The sequence below is a fragment of the Carassius gibelio genome, chromosome B10 (assembly GCF_023724105.1).
Source record: "Carassius gibelio isolate Cgi1373 ecotype wild population from Czech Republic chromosome B10, carGib1.2-hapl.c, whole genome shotgun sequence".
Classification (NCBI taxonomy): domain Eukaryota; kingdom Metazoa; phylum Chordata; class Actinopteri; order Cypriniformes; family Cyprinidae; genus Carassius; species Carassius gibelio.
The window spans coordinates 22,525,711-22,545,259 of record NC_068405.1 but is presented as its reverse complement, the minus strand read 5'-3'; the positions used below and the strand labels follow the sequence as shown (position 1 = coordinate 22,545,259).

The 19,549-nt window shown below is 37.1% G+C and overlaps 1 protein-coding gene across 4 annotated transcripts in view; it reads right to left on the bottom strand.

Annotated features, from left to right (window-relative positions):
* LOC127965911 (membrane-associated phosphatidylinositol transfer protein 2) overlaps positions 1 to 19,549 on the bottom strand; it is a 71,072-nt gene that overhangs the window by 40,456 nt on the left and 11,067 nt on the right. For all 4 annotated transcript variants that reach the window (XM_052566625.1, XM_052566626.1, XM_052566627.1 and 1 more), the window contains exon 2: positions 6,477 to 6,670. In XM_052566625.1, coding sequence (XP_052422585.1) covers positions 6,477 to 6,554 — 78 coding nt within the window. In that variant the 5' untranslated portion in view covers positions 6,555 to 6,670. The remainder of the gene's footprint in view (positions 1 to 6,476; positions 6,671 to 19,549) is intronic.

The window sequence follows — 19,549 nt, the reverse complement described above, 5'->3', positions numbered from 1 at the left end:
TCTGTGAATTAGGTCTTAAATTTACAGTAGCATAATAAAACTTAACGACTGCTGACGTTAAAATAAAATCAAATAAAATCAAACAAGAAAATAAAAAGAGAAAACCATTCACTGCTCTTCACTAAATAACTTTTATAGCTTTAAATGATTAATATATAGTTGATTTATATAATGAAGATTATGCAATTATTTGACTTCTGTGGTTTTCCCCAACACTATTCTTACATCTTCCTGAAAAAAAAAAAAAATGAAATCACTATTTATTTAATTTGTATTTTTGTTCTTTTGCATTTATGTTGCTGTTTGCTTGCTTGCAGTGTTTATTTGTTCTAATTTTATAACTGGCAGTTTACTTGTCTTCAAGAATTGTTGTTGTTACACTTGTATTTTTTGTTGTGGTACTGAAATTGGAATCAATAATTGTGAAGTTTCACTGTATTTTAATGGTTTTGTCAGAACAACCATATCATTAGAATACAAGGTAACGGGTCAAACTGGGCAAAAATGGCCAAAACAAACTTTATTTAATTTTTTTTTATAATTGTAGAATTTTGGCAAGGCAAGTAAAAATTCAAAATGTTGAAATACAGTCATACTTGCTTTAAATAAGAAAATAAAAAAAGACTTGACTGAGTCAACTGTGGATGAACTACGATTCTAAACATAATCAATAACTTGAGGATAGAAACTGTAATGTTTTATTTTAATGACCCAGTTTAATATAATATTATTCATTATAGTAATAATAAAATAATAGTAATCATTTAGGTTGGATTCAATACTTTAACGAAGGAAGTGCTGATGGAACAAAGGTTTGCTGTGCTGAGAAATCACTTTGCTCAGCATTTATGACAAAATACAAATATATTTGAAAGGCCAAAAACTGCTGAGAGGTCACAATGAAGACAGGAAAAATGCACGGTTGGCACCGAGTGCCTCGCTGCGACTACTGTAAGTGATGGAGAGCAGAAAACTGGAGCTAAGTTTTGCCTGGCAGGATTCCTGTGCACTCTAGCTAATTACATATTTCACATGGATGACTTTAATACAAATGAAAAACGACTAGACCCTACCAGAAGCGTCCACTGAGATTTGCTGCTCTCCAGCTGATTTCTACCGCCTGGGATTTGCCCTCAAATTATTCACCAGTCTCGCTGAAGCCATGCAGGCCTCTACTCTTAATTTAGCCTTTCCGTGGCTGGATGGAAAGCAAATACTGCCCTATATGGACATAGACGGCCGAGATCATGTGAGAGGTTTAACTTCGGCGCGATGCACCTCCACTGCCCATCTGCGGACAGCAGAAATCACGGGAGTGAAGTTGCCCTGGCAACAGGCCTGCATCATCGTGACCTCTCCCTCCGTCTTCTGCTCTCGCACGCCAAACAAATGACTGCAGCGAGCGCCACGCTCCGGCTGATGTCACAGGAATCCATGGCAACCGGAGCTCAGCTGTGACGCTAAAGAGGAGGGGGTCTGACCGGAGGGGAGAGAAGAAGGAGCACCAGAGATGAAGCGGGATGCTGCTGTGACGGATGCTTCGGAAACCAAATTCTTGCTGTTTGCTGGTGGCTGAACAAATATGACCATATTCAATATATACCTGAATATAATTATTTATCTGCCTAGGAATGGCTTAAAATGACCCTGTTTTTTTTGTTTTTTTTTCCAAATAGATTCGAAAGGTTTCATATAAAAAATAAATTAAAAAAATTTCATAAAAAAAAGTGTTTCACTAAATAAAAACAAGGAATAGCATTTATATGCACAAATAAACTAATATATACACAGTAGTGATATACAAATAATAAATAAATACATAAAACAAACATATTACAGCAGTATTAATCTAAAGGCTTATTTAACTAAAACATTTAAGTAATCTACCTATAATTTAAACTAAAACAATTCAATATAATATACATAGACAAACAATAATATTAACCTACATATGAAAGGAAACATTTTAATGATATATAAACTTATAAACAGCAACTTTAATCTAAACACATTTTTAACTAAATCATTTTAATATAATATACAAAAATAAACAAAAAGCTACACTAAACTACATTTTAATGACAATACAGTATTTTAATCTTTTTTTATCAGTACACAATTGAATATTATAAATATGTAAATAGTTAAACTGTAGATTAATGTTGCTAAGATAATAAAAACTATTAACAGCAACAATAAGCTACATATATTTTTAACTAAAACTTAATATAGGCCTAGTTATTATAATTATTTAATATTTAAAATAATATCTTAAATTACACAACAGCAAAATTTGATCTGAAACATTTTGATATACTACTTAAACAGCAACTGGTTTCTGGGTTACATCATTTAAAGTTTAGTTTTGACCAGACACAAAGTGCACTTAAAATCGCTGCAATATCCGTGATGTGGTTTAATTTGATGGCCCCACCCTAGCCTGAACTAATCACTCTAAGTCTATAATGCACTGTAGTGCAAACGGATGGCACAGTAGCTTATGACATGAAAACATCACACACCGCAAAAAGCACTTCACGCCATGCATAGCAGAACTAGTTTTGTTTATATTTCCACCAGAGTTGAACATCTGTTCACGGTTCCTGACCAGAGTTCTGCTGTGTAACATGAGGCTAACACACACACACACACACACACCGGTTTAATACTACACCAGCGGGGTCACACTGAAGGTGTACAAGCATGCCAAACCGTGTGCCTGCCCTCCATACGCTCATTAGGCCCGCTCTGCGATGGCATGTCAACAGATGGTGCTTATAAACAGCAGAGCTCAGGAAGAACAGAAAAAAACCCAAATAAACAAGTGAAACTAACTTTAACAAGGACTAGGACACAAATGCTCTCTTTAGATGCAAATTCAACGTGTTAATTGGCTTCGAACTTCGATTCTCTGCGCCAAAACGAAACGATTCGACCATCAGTCATATGGACGCTACTTCACACTTTCGATGACTCACACTTTCAGAAATCTGCTAATTAGACAACGTTCCCGCAGGACTTGAAGTTTTATGCGAGTGAACATCTCCTAGGCTCGATTCTGATGTCCACTGACTTTGCACTGACTTTTAAATTTAAGTGCTTAAATTTAGCACGCCTGTTGCAATTGGACAGAAACGTCCTGGTTGTCTATAGGGCCGCTCGCTTAATACCCCACTGACAACAGCAGTGAGAGACAGCTGGTTTGACAGAGCGCTAATTAACCTTATAAGACCACTCAGAGAAAGCCGAGCATGTGGGAAGAAGCTCAGTTAGATCCGCGGCCGTAACCTCGCTGTGAGCTCCAACAACGATCGGAGCACTCATTAAATTTCATACAAACCTCCACAGACAGACATTCACTAGATCCAGATCTGTAGCCTGCTTTACATCGAGCAGCAACACTGTGGCAAACAAATGAACTTAGTTTGACGTTTACATGTTGCTGCATTATTGCAACATTGGTCCATAAAGCAAAAGAAATACATAGCATTCACAAATGTTTGCTAAAACAACCTATTTAAGTGTTAGTAGGACTGCACAATTTAGAAAGAAAAATTTAAATGAAATAAAAAAATATATATATTATATATCGATATGACTATAAAATAACAGTACTGTAAAATACTGTCAAATTAATTATTATTATTATTATGGAATTAAAATACAAAATAATAAACATTTCTATTGTAATACATGCCTGTAAAGAAAAATGTAGTATTTTAGAAAAAAACTGTCTATATTAAGAAAAAATACCATAATTAATCTTACAGTAAAACTGTAAAATTACAATTCTAATATTTATAGTTGTCTTAATTTCTTAATTATCCAATGTTCATTTTAGCAAAAAACTGCTAGAAGAATTTTATGTAAAATAATATAATAATTAAAATAATATTACTGCAAAATTATAATAAAAAATGTTTTCATAATTTTCTACATTTTCAAATGATAATCCATCAAGCTTTTATTTTGACGGGGAAAAGATGGGAGTATTTAAGAAAAATATTTCAATACTAATACTTACTGTTGCCTTAATTTCTTCATTTTCAAATATTAGACCATTAAAATTTTATTTTGGTGGAAAAATGCAGGGGGCCTTTAAAGCTTCTCTTTTGACAACAACAAATATGATATAATTTGTATTAATTCTATTTCACTGAACTATTCTTGTTGATTTATATTCTTTCACATTATTTGCTATCTTTGTTTTGGGTTTTTTAGCTCGGCCCAGTGCATTGTGGGATAGACTACTTTAAGAAGGATCTCTGTTGCACTGCCGTATAATTTGTCCAAAAAAAAAAAAAAAAAAGATGCTTATCCTCTGGAACTGTTTTTGTGACTACTGTATGATGTTTTACAATGCTGTGTATCTGGGGCACTTACTAGGTATCAGAACAACAACATTAGCTCTTCTAGACACACTCACAACATCTACATTAGCACATCAGGGTGGGCCGTATTGATTCCTGGCTGCCGATGAGCATCAGTGTTTCTGGTGGTTTCAGCATCAGCACAATGCGTAAGGTGCTTCCTGCCTCGCCAGCACCCACAACCTCTCTCTTAGGAGATTCGGTGAAAAAATTAGATCGTGTAACGTGCCCTACCAAAATAGACATGAGACACCATCTTTGCTCTGTAAAACTGCACGTGCATCATATTTGAATGAAATAACACGCATGTAACTTTCACTGCATCTGACCCAGAGAGTACAGCATGTTTCAAAAAGGAAACACCCAGCAAGCCAGCTGTGAGTAACAGCTTTTTGTCTGCTACGCGCTTTGCTACGCACTGAAACAACTGAAAGTGCATGACGTGCTTAAAAGGAACACCCAAATATGAAGATTCTGCCATTATTATTTCATACTCGTGTATTTCCAAACCCACAGGCTGTGGAACACAAAAGGAGATTCACACAGCTCTTTTCCGCATGGTTCACAGTGACCATACCAACCAAACAGGCTTAAAAAAGCCCCATAAAAATAACCCAAATGACTCAACTTAAGTATTCTGAAGTTACACATTAGTTTACTGAGGCACAGACCACTATTTAAGTCACAGATCACAAATAAAATAAGACACAGACTAGCCGTCATTGGTTTTTGTGTCATGGTAAAACATGATTGATGTCAAACCACAGGTTTTATTTTTTCCAAATTACATTACATGGGGTGGCTCTATTTTTAAAGGGACAGTTCAGCCTCACAATTTACAAAAATGAAAATTCTATCATCATTTACCCACCCTCCATTTGTTTTAAAACTTTATGATTTTTCTTCTCCTGTCGAGCACAAAAGAAGATATTTTGAAGAATGTTGGTCTCCAAACAGGTATCCATTGACTTCGATAAAAAATACTATGGAAGTCAATGGATACCTGTTGATACCATCAACTGTTTGATGACAGAATGTTTATTTTTGTGTGAACTATCCATTTAATGGTAAAATTAAACTTTAGTAATCTAAAACCATGTATAATTAATTGATTTAACAACCATTTATTTTGAAGTTTAGCAAAACATAATTTTTTAGGGGGCTATGAATCTTTTTATCAAATTCTGATCATTTTTCTGACATTTTTAAATAAACTTTAGTAAATGATTATACTAATAGAGCTCTGTAAAATGCTCAGTTTTTCAGAAATTCTGTGTTGTGTATTTGAATTTTTATGGTAGTTAGTAGGGCTGCACGATATTGGGAAAAAATAACATTGCGATATTTTATTTTTCTGCGATATATATTGCGATATTAAATCTAATCATTTAATTTTTTCTTACAAACAAAAATGGGGTGAGCTCACTTACATTCTCATTTTAAATGATTTAAACATCGACACCATCATGTCAATTGATTAATATGCGCGAGGTAGAGAGAGCAAGACAGCGATCGTGTTGTTTGAAGACGTTGAGCGTGCGGCCGGGGCTCTCTCTCTCTCTCGTGCTCTCTCTCGCTCTCTCTCTCTCACAGGCACGCTCGCTCTCTCTCTCTCTCTCTATCTCTAAAAACCTAAAACCTAAAAACACATGCAAAAGATAAACGTTCACTCTATGATGGTTAAACTGTGCAATTAATCCGCGAATCAAATTCATCAAGGGCCGGGGAGCAGCTGGCCCATACAGTTAATGAATAACGGATCAACTACGACAGCCTACATCACACATCCTGTGATGTGACTATCGTGGATTCGTACATCGCAATATCAATGCTTAAACAACACATCTGCAATTTTTTATTTGAGATCTGTGATATTTTTATGATATTACTTGTTTTAAATTTAAAATATACAGTCTGCTTGCCATACAAAGACATTGTATGATTTCGAAAGATGTAGCACAAAGTACAAACAACTTTTATGCAAATTTCTCAACCCTTTGGATCTTCACAGATATGTGGTCTTTACGAACATCACTGTTTGACAAAGAAAGAGTAAATGACGACAGTTTTGGACTGCTTTAACACAAGCTAAAACCATGAGCAAACCTGAATCATGTAGAGCTGAGCGATGCGGTACTCCTCCACGCTCATGGGCATGGGGATGCGGTACTCTTTGATCAGCATGTTGGCCGTGGAGCGGGGCTGGGGTTGGAAACGCTCCGCTGGGTCAGGGCAAATCCACCAGGACGGCCCTTAGCTCGAGTGCATCAGAGAGAAGGAGCCACGCTCATTTCTCAGACCTGGGCAGAAAACACAGACAGACAGGCAAATCAGACCTGGAAATCATCTTACGGAGATGCCCATCTGTTTTACGTTTACAGAGTAAAAAAATAAATTAATAAATAAATATTGTATTTCTAAAACTAAAAGATTTAAACAATCATAAACCGCATACATTCAGCAAGACTTGCTTAAAAAAGGAACCTAATTCTATATATGGGCTCTAAAAACAAGTCTTGTTGAGTAACTTTTTCTTGCTTGAAGGATGCTGTGGTATTTTTACAGTAACGCTGATGCAAAAATACTGATAGTTTACACGAGATAAGTTTTTCTTAACAGTCATGATCAGCAAAACAGCAGATCCAAGATGTGCAGGTCTCTAGGGAAAATATCTAAACATAAGCTTACTTATTTAAACTTACTTATAGATCATTTTGTCTGAAAACAACCCCAATGACGTGCAAGATTGCTTCTTGGTTCAATTTATGTTCTGAAGGATGGTGAGGTCATTATACAGGAAAAAAGACAAAATATTTTTGATTAAGAAAATTAACAAATGAAAAACCACTTAGATCAGTTAAAGTGTCTTTAAAAAGTTGAAAAACCAGCTAAATATTTTGCAATGGCATCTATCTTGCACAAATGAATCCATACACAGAAAAAAAAAAACTAAATATCTAAAAAATGTTCCAGAGATGCATATGGTGAACCAATAAATAAAAACAATAATTTAGAGATTTAGTTTTGAACCCAAAATGCTCATAAATAAACTGTATCTCTCCATTTCCAAACTGGCATAATCTATATTACTCATTAGAAATAATTACTTAGAAATCATTACAATTAGTTATTTGAAGAACACTAGCAAAGCATTTTTAAACTGAAGCGCATACAGTTTTCAAAAGCAGCATATTCTATATTGCTTCATAATCACTTACAAAACCAACAGCTGTTCAGTTTAATCACACAGGCATTATGTATTCAGACATAGTAGTCTCAAACACATGCAGCACAACCAACTCGCAATTAATAAATAAATACAGTGTTACTGTACGCCAGCAGTGCTGTAATGGAATCCAACCGTCCAGGAATGACATCTATGCAAACGGCTTCCAGATGAAAAAAATTAAATCACGAGGGGCCTCGATTTGACCTTGGAGTGCCGTAAGAAATGTAAATCCACCTGCTGATGACACAGAGGTCTGGCACACACCGGAACAGTCCTGCGCTTCCACAGAGCGCGTCACATGACACAGGCCGCTTAGTGTAAGACGGATTATCCGCAGACAACTTACCCAACTCTTCCCTGAGAGGTAAAGCTGAGCGTGTGTGTGCAGAAAGGTGAACTGGTGTAAACACAGACACCATAGGACTCATAAACATCACCGAACATCAACCAAGCGACCATCTCAAGGTTCCCGAGCGGGGCCATGTTAGGTGCAACAGCTGTCAGTGCTAAAAACAGCATCTGTGATGAAAAAATATCTAGCTATTTGATCTATAAATAGCTGGAATGGCTCAGTTACGTCATGCACACTCACAGTAAATAGCTGTGCGCTGTGATTGCGCTGTCTTGCCCCTGGTGAAAAGGTAGCATTCAACACAATTATGATAGATTGCCTGGACCCTTGACGTGTCTCTAAAAATAGTAATACTAATCAAGAGGTCACAAAAGGAAAGGTCAGAGACCAAATGACTGTTCATCACCACTGCTTCCTTCCAAGATACTCCAAAGCTTAGGTACTAATAGAGGGAAATAATAGGCAATAGTTCACCCAACACATTGTTTGGCAGTAAAGACATTTCTAATGTTGCAAAATATTTCTATTTCAAATGTTGTTTTTTTCTGATTCAAACATGCTGTGCTTATGAACTTTCTACTCAAAGAATCCTGAAAAAAAAAGATAAAGCTTTCCACTGAAGTATGGTTTGTTAGGGTCTTACAAATATTTGGTTGAGATACAGCTATTTAAAAATCTGGAAATCTGAGGGTGCAAAAAAATCTTAATATTGAGAAAATCACCTTTAAAGTTGATCAAATTCAGTTCTTAGCAATCTATATTACTAATCAAAAATTTACTTTTGATATATTTACAGTAGGATATTTACAAAATATCTTCATGGAACATGATTGTTCCTTAATTTCCCAAATATTTTGCCATAAAATAAAAATCTATAATTTTACCCATACAAAGTATTTTTGCCTATTATTACAAATATACCCCAGCGACTTAATACTGGTTTTGAGCTCCAGGGTCACATATCATGGTTTCCACAAAAATACGTAGATTGATTGGCCAGGTTCACATTACTCCAATCGGCAGTACATATGGTGCATATTTTTTCCACATCGAGTTTGATGCACGCGATGAATAAAAGTGACAGCGCATTGTTTGCGGTAAATATGAAAATGAAAATGTACTAATCACACCATAAATGCATATAACTGAAGTCTACGGTGTTTCACAGTCAACACATACGGCATGTTGGCAAGTTTCAAAGGACAAGAGCACTTTTAGATAAACAAGATGGCACTTGTGGAGCTAGGAAAACAAAGTTCTTTATGAAACGCAAGACTGTTTGTAACAAAGATTTCAAAGCAAAAGGAAAGGCAGTAGAGCAGACTGTTTCTGTCAGTGGTAAGGTTTAATTTAGAATGCTTATGATAATGTATGAAAAGTTTTTGAAATGTTTTGCCACTTGCTTGAGCAATGTTTCTGTGCTGTGAGTAAGCTATTGCGTAACAATTGCATGAGTGTAAAAACAAAACTGCACTGCATGCTCAAACATTTAAGATAAATATAGATTATTAAAAACATCAAAAAAATGCTACCCAAAATGAGATTCAGGCCCTGAATACATTTCTATATCTCCTGATTGGAGTATTACTATAAATAATTCTACATGATAAAAAGAAGGCTTTAAAAAGATCGGTATCTGTGATTTAAACAATAGTTCGCCTAAGTGCTTTAAAAAGGATTTTCAATGTTAAAACAAAAGGCTAAAATTACTGCATTTTTTCTCTGTTCACTTTTTAAAATAAGAATATGGTTCTGTCATTCTTCCACAGGAAAAACAATACAAGCTCACAACTAGACGGGGATTATTGAGAGCAGTAATGGTCAGCGCTGGTGAGTCACAGCTGCCAGCGCTGGTGCATTCTGGTCTTGAACTAGGTCAGGGACCAGGAGCATCGCAGCTACTCTGGGCTTGTGGCTAGACCTGAAATATCAGACAAATGCATCAAGACACCATCGTAAGGGCCTGAGACGTTCTGCGGCATGCCAGAGAAAGATGTCACAACAATAACGACACAGCTGCTCCTTGAACAGACATCTACCTACTCTTCAAAGGACATTACAAAAGACATCTACACTCCAACTGAAACCAGTCCATCCTGATGCCACACCGCTGCCGTCACCTGACGTGCCATTTTACAACCAAACAAGTGCTACAGGCTTTGTTTGTGTCAGAAGTGTTGCGAAACACTGACACATGTACCTACTGAGACAGATTTCAGCACATTATCTTTCCATTTCTCACCAGCTGGTTATGACAGACTACATTGGAGCATGTGTTGCCATTGATCTGTAATGACTAAGTAAACAATTCTCTATAACCGCATCACATGCAGTTTTCCATGATTATGTTGGGAAGGTTTCTAAAAATTCCTCCCATTGGCAAGTGTCTACAGTGCCTATGAGAGGACAGTTCCCTACTGAGACTGCTTTCCCAGGACCTGGGTGTCCAAACAAATGGACACCACAATCCAAAGTCTTTTCTAAGCACATCTCGGAAGCAGAATGCAAATTACAGTAACTATAAAAAGTGCAATAACATTTAATGGTGTATTAATTAGCATATTGCATTAGAGAGAAATGGAAAAGGTAATTGCTTGTTTGTGTCAAGTGTCCACATGGTAATATGGCATATCATCATTTCAGTGTGTCGCATTTCAACAGGCATTTGACACCCAGAGAACCTGCTTTGTATGAAGATACAAAAATACAAGGAAATGCTGGCTGAGATGACAGTATCTGTAATGTACAGCCCTACAAAACATCACGCTGACATCACAGTTAACCATTTCCTTTAAGATTAACCATTAAGATATTTCCCCATCTCAACATCCGTCTTAATATGTCAAGGCATGTATCGGTTCAATTGCGAGGTGAGGCTTTTTAGGTTTTTAAAACGCTCAAATCACAGCTAACACTTGCACAGATGGATTTGCATGTGAAAATACTGTGGGATTGAGGAGCATTCCATTAGAGCCTCGGATCAAAACCAGGAAAGCACAGCATGCAGCCCTCCGCTCCCTCAAAAAACACCCCTTTACCAGTTGCGTCAAGAAGCAGGCGCTGAGATTGGAGACATTTGTCCAAGCGTAGACGTTTTACCTGTTAGATTGCGTTTATGCCGTCTATCCAACTGATCCGATCAATGGACAGAAAGCAGCCGGTCCACGTCTCATTCCCAAACAGAAGCATTCTAGCATCCTGCCAGCATTGTTATGCTGCTTTATGTTCTGGTATGAATGAAGATGTCATCAAACGCTGCCGGAAAACACGAAGGAAAAAAAAACATCTTTTTTTTTTTATCTCCTTCTCACTTGCAACCTTTTTCCTCTGCCGTTTCGCCTGTATCCACCTCTTGTGGGGCTATAAAGCTCTGTTGCCATGGAAATGCAAAAGGCTGTCACGGGATTGGCTGGGGTTGGTGTGATTAAGTGGCTCTGGGACGGCCCTCAAACTGCTGCTCTCACGAACAGCCCCGCCCTCTCCTGCCTGCATTCACTCTTCCAGACTGACTGATAGCTTTTAGATTCAGTCAAGGAGAGGAGAGGAACATCTGCAGCTTAATATGAGCGCAGGTCTGTCAATAAGCATCACGCAGCATCAATGGAATAAAACAAAATTAATGAGGAAAAAAATGAACAGGGGGGAGTCACTGAAAATTGCATAATGACATCAATCTCATAAACAGACTCGAGTCGGCAGACTTTTTGGAGGTAAATGTAGAGTTTTATGGAACAAATTTATACACTGTGAACAAATTTAAACATTAAAACATCTACTGCATTCATGTGTGGATTATGGAGGGAAAACTGCAGGCAGTAAATTAAAAATGCTGATGTAAATATTAAAAACAGCATCACATTCCTGCACTAATTTTAAAAGGAAATTTATGGAATTCTGTGGAATAAATTTATAAATAAAAAATGTAAAATATCTTGCACATATTCTGCACTGATTCTTGAGAGAAATCTGTGTGATAAATTTAAACATGGTAAGATAAAATTATATAAAAACATATATCGCATTTCCTGCACAAATTTTGGAAAGAAATGTGCAGAATTTGTGGAACGAATTTGAACATGGCGAGGTAAAATATTTAAACTGTAATGCATTTCTGGATTGATTTAGTAGGGAAATTTTGCTGAGGTAAAACATTTTAATTAGGCTTTAAATTACATTTCCTGGCTCTTGGTCTTTTGCCAATCTCACTCCCCTCTCTCTTTATCCTACGCTTTGGAATAAATCTGTGGAATAAATGTAAAAATACTAAGGTAAAATATTTAAAATATTTTGCATTGTATTACTGTGCTGATTTTGTATGTAAATGAAATGGGCCTAAACCCATACGGTCGACCATTACCTGCAATCCCCTGCACTACAGAAGTGTGTCTGTTAACTTTTGACATTTCCAGAACAGAAAAACGATGAGGAATGTGAGATAAAGCTGCACAGCCGTACTGTCTTAAAACACTTAGTATGTACTATTTTACCAGTTAAGTGCAGTCTTCGATTGCGCAGTAAAAGAATGTGAATTGTGACACAGCCAAAGATAAACACATGAAAAAAGTTATCTTGTCATATTTTACCACTAGTTCTTTAAATTGCAAAAGATATCTGGACATCTGCCAACTGTCTGGTTTCCTCTCGAGAACACTGTGTTCTAGTATTTAATCCAACTACAGACATTAATGGCCTCTTTGATTTACGTTCAAAAAGAGCTTCAACTTGCAAATATACAGTCTCTTAGCTCATTCTGTTATTAATCTTACAAAAATGACTTTCACATGATTATTTACATGTACTAAAATTTCCCTTCAGACACCTGGGAAAACATGTTCTAGCTTAAAGCGACAGTGTTTTGAAAAACATACATAATCTTATTTGGTACCGCAATTCACTTCAATGAAAACGATCAGTGATGAATATTAGCACACTGAAGCCACACCACGGTTCCCAGGAACACAATCAACCTCTTAGATTAATCCACTTAAACAGTGCTAATGTGAGGTCGACCCGTAGGTTAGATATGTGTGGCATTTCATATGGCAATGCTGTATGCTCTGCAGGGACACTAAGAGCTCTTTATTGATTTAAGGTTGGCATCCAGCACGATTGGGCATCTCGAAATGGTGTACAATTACGACAACGCACCAGGTTAGTTATTCAGCACAGCAGTTTCAGACATCCGATTTCAAAATGAATGCCTACAGGACAGAAATTGAAAACTATGATTACAAGGTGATGATGTAGCTCGTTTCATCCATCATTAAACTATTAAACACAGTTTATTTGAATAATTTTTGATTAATTACTCTTAAGGTAGTAGTTACATGATAGCTTTTAACTGGGGAAGTCGTGGCCTATTGGTTAGAGAGTCGGACTGGCAATCGAAGGGTTGTGAGTTCGAGTCTCGGGCCGGCAGGAATTGTGGGTGGGGGGAGTGCATGTACAGTTCTCTCTCCACCTTCAATACCACGACTTAGGTGCCCTTGAGCAAGGCACTGAACCCCCAACTGCTCCCCGGGTGCTGCTCTGTGTGTGTGTGTTCACAGTGTGTGTGTGTTCACTGCTCTGTGTGTGTGCGCACTTCGGATGGGTTTAATGCAGAGCACGAATTCTGAGTATGGGTGACCATACTTGGCTGAATGTCACGTCACTTTCACTTAATATTTTACTTTAAAATGATATTATAAAATATCTTCTTCAATATTTGCACTATGGTTCGAAAGTTTGATGACGGCTTTTAAGAAATGAATTATTTTCTGTTTTGTTTTATCAGGGATGCATGAAATTGCTCAAAAGTGACAAAAGAGGCATTTATAATGTCAAAATTCAAATATATGCCGTTTTTTTTACTTTCTATTCATCAAAGAAAGAATGTATCAGAATTTGCCCAAAAACAAAAGCAGCACAAATCTTTTTAACATTCACGGTAAGAAATGATAATTAGCGTATGTGATCCTGGACCACAAAACCTCTTAAGTGTCAATTTTTCGAAATTCAGACATCGGACAATATTTGGCCGAGATACAACTATTTGAAAATCTGGAATCTGAAGGTGCAAAAAAACAATTTAATCAACAAAATAAATTCTTAGCCATGCATATTACTAATTAAAAATTTAGTTTTGATATATTTACGTTAGGAAATGTACAAAATATCTACATGGAACATGATCTGTTCTTAATATCCTAATGATTTTTGGCATAAAAGAAAAATCGATAATTTTGACCCATCCATTGTTTTTTTGGTTATTGCTAAAAATATACCCCAGCAACTTAAGACCGCTTTTGCGGCTCAGGGTCACATATTAGAATGATTTCTGAAGGTAACACTGAAGATTGGAGTAATGACAATAAAAATTCAGCTTTACATCACAGGAATAAATTACATAAAAAAAATATTCAAAAACAAAACAATTATTTTAAATTGTTAAAATATTTTAGGTTTTAACTGTATTTTTGATTAAGTAAATGCAGCCTTGGTTAGCACCAAACACTTAAAAAATAAAAATAATAATTACTGACCCCAAACTTTTGAAGCTTTTAAAGTAACAAGTGTGTACTATGAAAATGAGTATTGTGCATCTACAAATTTGCATATCTCTGCATGCATTATTCAAAAACAGGAAGTACAGTGGGGACCTTGGGTATGTTTGACATTTCATATCCTTCTGGCCGACCTGACGACAGACCCTGTTGTGATCAACACCAAATGCCACTCATCCATTATCCCATCAGCATCAGGTTTTTGTTGACAGACCTGTCTATCTCACAATTATAATTTGTTAAATTTAATTGATCTGAAGTCGTCTGATGTCTCAGCGTAGCCGACAGAACACAGATGCAGGTGTCTGACACTCACTGGCTCTGAATGAGCACGACCCACGTCACTGGTCCAGCATAACTGCTTAACACCACAAAATAAAACAGGGTTTTTAATGCGATGCTTAATCTCTGAGCACACAACGGTAACAAAAGACTTCCTTCTGTTTCCTTTGCTTTGGATACGTTGTATAACAGAACAAAGAACAGGGGAGTATTTTGATTAATACAACTGCAGACTATTGAAATAGAGAGATTAAACAGGGTTATTTGCTATAGGCATCACTGCCATGAGAATACCAACACCATTATCCCATTTCTGGGGGTGTCAAAGGCTAAAGCTAATTCTTTACAGTGAAATAATTAGCCATGGAAGATTGTAACAAACCTTTAACCTTAAGCAACTTCATCATGCACTGAGAATATTTGGGTGAAGGATTTACTTTGAAACAATTTTAATTCTGAAAATCCTTGGTAAAATTTGCTCCATGAATAATTACACAGAAATGGCAAGTATTAATTAATAGAAATTAAACATGAGATTAATAAAAAACAAACATGAGCAGAAAGACTCAAAAGTATTTTCTAAAGAAATATGTAAATAAAAAAACTCCACAAACTACAGTGACGTGACATACAGCCAAGTATGGTGAACTACTCAGAATTCATGCTCTGCATTTAATCCATCCAAAGTGCACACACACACAAACCGTAAACACACACACCCGGAGCAGTGGGCAGCCATTTATGCTGTGGCGCCCAGGGAACAGTTGGGTTCGGTGCCTTGCTCAAGGGCACCTCAGTAATGGTATTGCAGCCCCGAGACTCGAACCCACAACCCTAGGGTTAGGAGTCATACTCTCTAACCACTAGGGCTGTCAACGAATATTCTAAATTCAAATATGTATTCGAATAGTTAAAAAAAAACAAATTTCGAAGGTGAAAATTAATATTCAAATATAAGTGGAAAAGTGGAAAAGAAAGTAGCGGTAGTAGAGGCGTGGTTGTCTGCTTTGCGAGTGGGTGTGCTAGCGCACCTGAGGGTTCAGGGACAGGTCACAGGAGTCGCACTGTCTGGCACAGCATCACTGCTGAAAGTTGACGTGTCTTCATGGAAGATGGCAGCAAGTGCAGAACCCAACTCGTCCGCAGCAGAGAAAATGAGGTAAAATTGTTGAACCGCGAGATAAAGTTGTATGCAAGCGATTTAAGATACAATTAAAGCTGCAAGCAGCGATGAACGGGCCCTCGCACCCGGGCTCACCACCATCGTGTGGCTTTAGTAAAAAGGTGAACGTTGAGAAATATGCATTTAATGTCCTAAATATAAGTGGAATATATCAAAGTATATCCCATATGTGCCAATCTTACCGTTGCCAGCAGGTGGCGCTATCATTATAATGGAATATTGGCCTTCAGAGGTGTTCAGGCCAGGACTCTTATCAAACATGTGAAGTTTGGGGAAGATTGAACATTTTATGCTTGAGTTACAACTACTTCTCTTGCTGTGGCAAGACATCAAATTTTGTCATGGCGCCATGTAAACGGCCTTTAACAAAAACTCAAGATCTCCAAAAGTTAACATTGCACAGGCCTTTAGATTAGATTGACCACAAAATATATGTTAATCTCAAAAAAATTATAGGAGTAGTTTGTCGCAGCGTAAAACATGTCACTTCCTGTTGCAAATAGGTGGCGCTATGACTATAAGTGAATGTGGGCATGTAAATCTGTTAAGGGCAGAAGTTTTATCTAACATGTGAAGTTTGGGGCAGATTGGACATTGTATGTCTGAGTTACAGCAACTTCCTTTTTCATGGCGAAACATCGAAATTTGTCAGGCCTCCATGGACACGCCCTTTAACGAAATCTAAAGATCTTCGCAATTTAACATCGCAAAGGGCTTAAGATTACACTGACCAGGTTTGGTGTTGATCTGAATAAATCTTTAGGAGGAGTTCGTTAAAGTACAACCCCTGAAAATGGCAAAAACAACGCCAATTTTGCAGAGAAAATTCTAAATAATCGACTTCCTGTTGGGATTCGGATTTCGTACCAAGAGACTTTTTTGTAGGTATTGGTGTGTTACATGTGTATACCGATTTTTGTACATGTACATGAAACATAGCTCGAGGCGCACTCTGTTGAAAGTGTATAGGTGGCGCTATCGAGCCATTTTTCCACACCTGATGGAATTTTGGCCTTCAGATGTGTTCAGTCCAGGACTCTTATCACACATGTGAAGTTTGGGGAAGATCGGACATTTTATGCCTGAGTTATAACATCTTTTATTCCCATGGCGAGACATCGAACTTCGTGATGGCGCCATGGACACGCCTTTTAACGAAAACTCAAGATCTTCACAACTGAACATCGCACAGGCCTTTAGATTAGACTGACCACAAAAAATACATTGATGTCATAAAATTTCTAGGAGTAGTTCATTGCAGTGTAAAATATGTCACTTCCTGTTGCCAGTAGGTGGCGCTATGACTATAACTGAATATGGGCATGTTAATCTGTTCAGGTCAGGAGTCTCATCAAACATGTGAAGTTTGGGGCAGATTGGTCATTGTATGTCTGAGTTATAGCAACTTCATTTTTCATGGCGAATCATCGAAATTCGCCAGGCCGCCACGGACACGCCCTTCAACGAAAACTCAAGATCTTCGCAATTTAACATCGCAAAGGCCTTTAGATTAGGCATACCAAATTTGGTGTTGATTTGAAGAACTCTCTAGGAGGAGTTCGTTAAAATACAACACATGGAAATGACCAAAATTACACAAAATATGCTCATAATATTAAAAATAACCGACTTCCTGTTGGGTTTAGAATTTCGCTCCAAGAGTCTTTTTTGTAGGTATTGGTGTGTTACATATGTGTGCCAATTTTCGTGCATGTACGTGAAACATAGCTGGAAGGCTGTTGATTTTCTTGGTATAGGTGGCGCTGTCGAGCCATTTTGCCACACCCTCTTCTGAATCCTATATCAGACGAAAATTTTCACCAGGTTTGACGAGTGTGCAAAGTTTCATGACTTTTTGAGCATGTTAAAGCCCTCAAAAATGCGATTCATTCGGGAGAAGAAGAAGAAGAAGAAGAAGAAGAATAATAATAATAAAAAACAAAGCAGATACAAGAGGGTCCTCGCACCTCAGTGCTCGGGCCCTAATTAGCATACCATTCGACTACTAGCAACATGAGGTCACAAATGAGCATGGCATAATGTGTGGAACTCCAGCTAAACAGTCACGTCTTGACACTTAACGTTACTTTGCATCGCCCGCCACAAGCTCTTTGTCTGCAACACGACAAGAGGCCATAACGGATAAATTAATTTCGTTCATTTGTAAGGACATGAGACCAATCAGTATCGCGGATGGGGCAGGCTTCGGGGAGATCTGTCAAGCAATGGAAGCAAGGTTTGATTATTTATCGTTTCATGTCAAGGAAAATTTCCATGTTTACCACAGCACAGCTCGCTCGGAGCATTCAATGTCAGTACTATATGCTGTAAAACTTCAATTAATATGAATAATATTTGTTTCAATCACTGAATGAAGCCTGCTATATTTGGCACAACAGTCGCGACCTTAAATTGCTTGAACAAAAATGTGTTTGTTCATTTAATCTGTTATGCGCAAAGAACGTGAGGGTGAGAGAGCGTGAGGTCTGCAGTCTTGGCCATTAGTTGATTTCCTTGTTTTTGTGTAGGTAATACGTTGCCATATATGTTTAAACTTAAATATACTATATCTATACTATAACTATAAGTAGTTATGTCTCTTTGTATTATTTTGGCCTGTTATTGACTTATTGGCGTCACTGACAACATGCGCAACCAGATGTTCGAATATTCGTTTATTTTTTAGAGGGAATATTCGAACGTCATTTTTGAGCAATTTTGACAGCCCTACTAACCACTAGGCCACGACTTCCCCGATAAAGTGACGTGACATTCAGCCAAGTATGGTGACCCATACTCAGAATACATGCTCTGCATTTAATCCATCCGAAGTGGATGGACACACATGCAAACCGTGAACACACACACCCGGAGTAGTGGGCAGCCATTTATGCTGTGTCTTGCTCAAGACCACCTAAGTCATGGTATTGCAGGCCCAAGACTAGAACCCACAACCCTAGGGTTAGGAGTCATACTCTCGAACCACTAGACCACAACTTCCCTAAAGTCATGGTATTTAGTTGTATTTTTAGTAGAAATAGGTACTTTTATTTGTCAGGGATGCATTAAATTGATCAAAAGTGACAGAAAAAAAATATTGACATTAATACACAAAAAATTCTAATAACACTGTTCTGTTGAACTTTCTATTCACCAAAACATGTAAAAAATCTAGTTTCTAATAATCTAAAAAAAATAAATAAATCTTGGTTACTTAAACGAGAACAATTATTACCACATGCCATTGTTTAAATTAATATTTTATTTTGACTTTTTTTTGCAAAGTCTGTCTATGTAAATTAAGACTTTGACACGATAAGTGACCTGTACTTTGCCATTGCATTGTGCAACTTGGTATCAAGAAGCATAACTAAGTATGTTTCATAAAATATGCACAAAATGCATTTATAATGACTTTGTGCCTGTGTAAAATACAATACTTTGACATTAAAAGATAATATGCATCACTGTCAAAACTGAATAACAGATACTCAGTGCTTCCCTTACTAATCGCACACACAGCGAGGTGCTTTGCTTCCTACAACACTTTTGAAATCACCATAAAATTCTTATCAGAACATTCGAAGT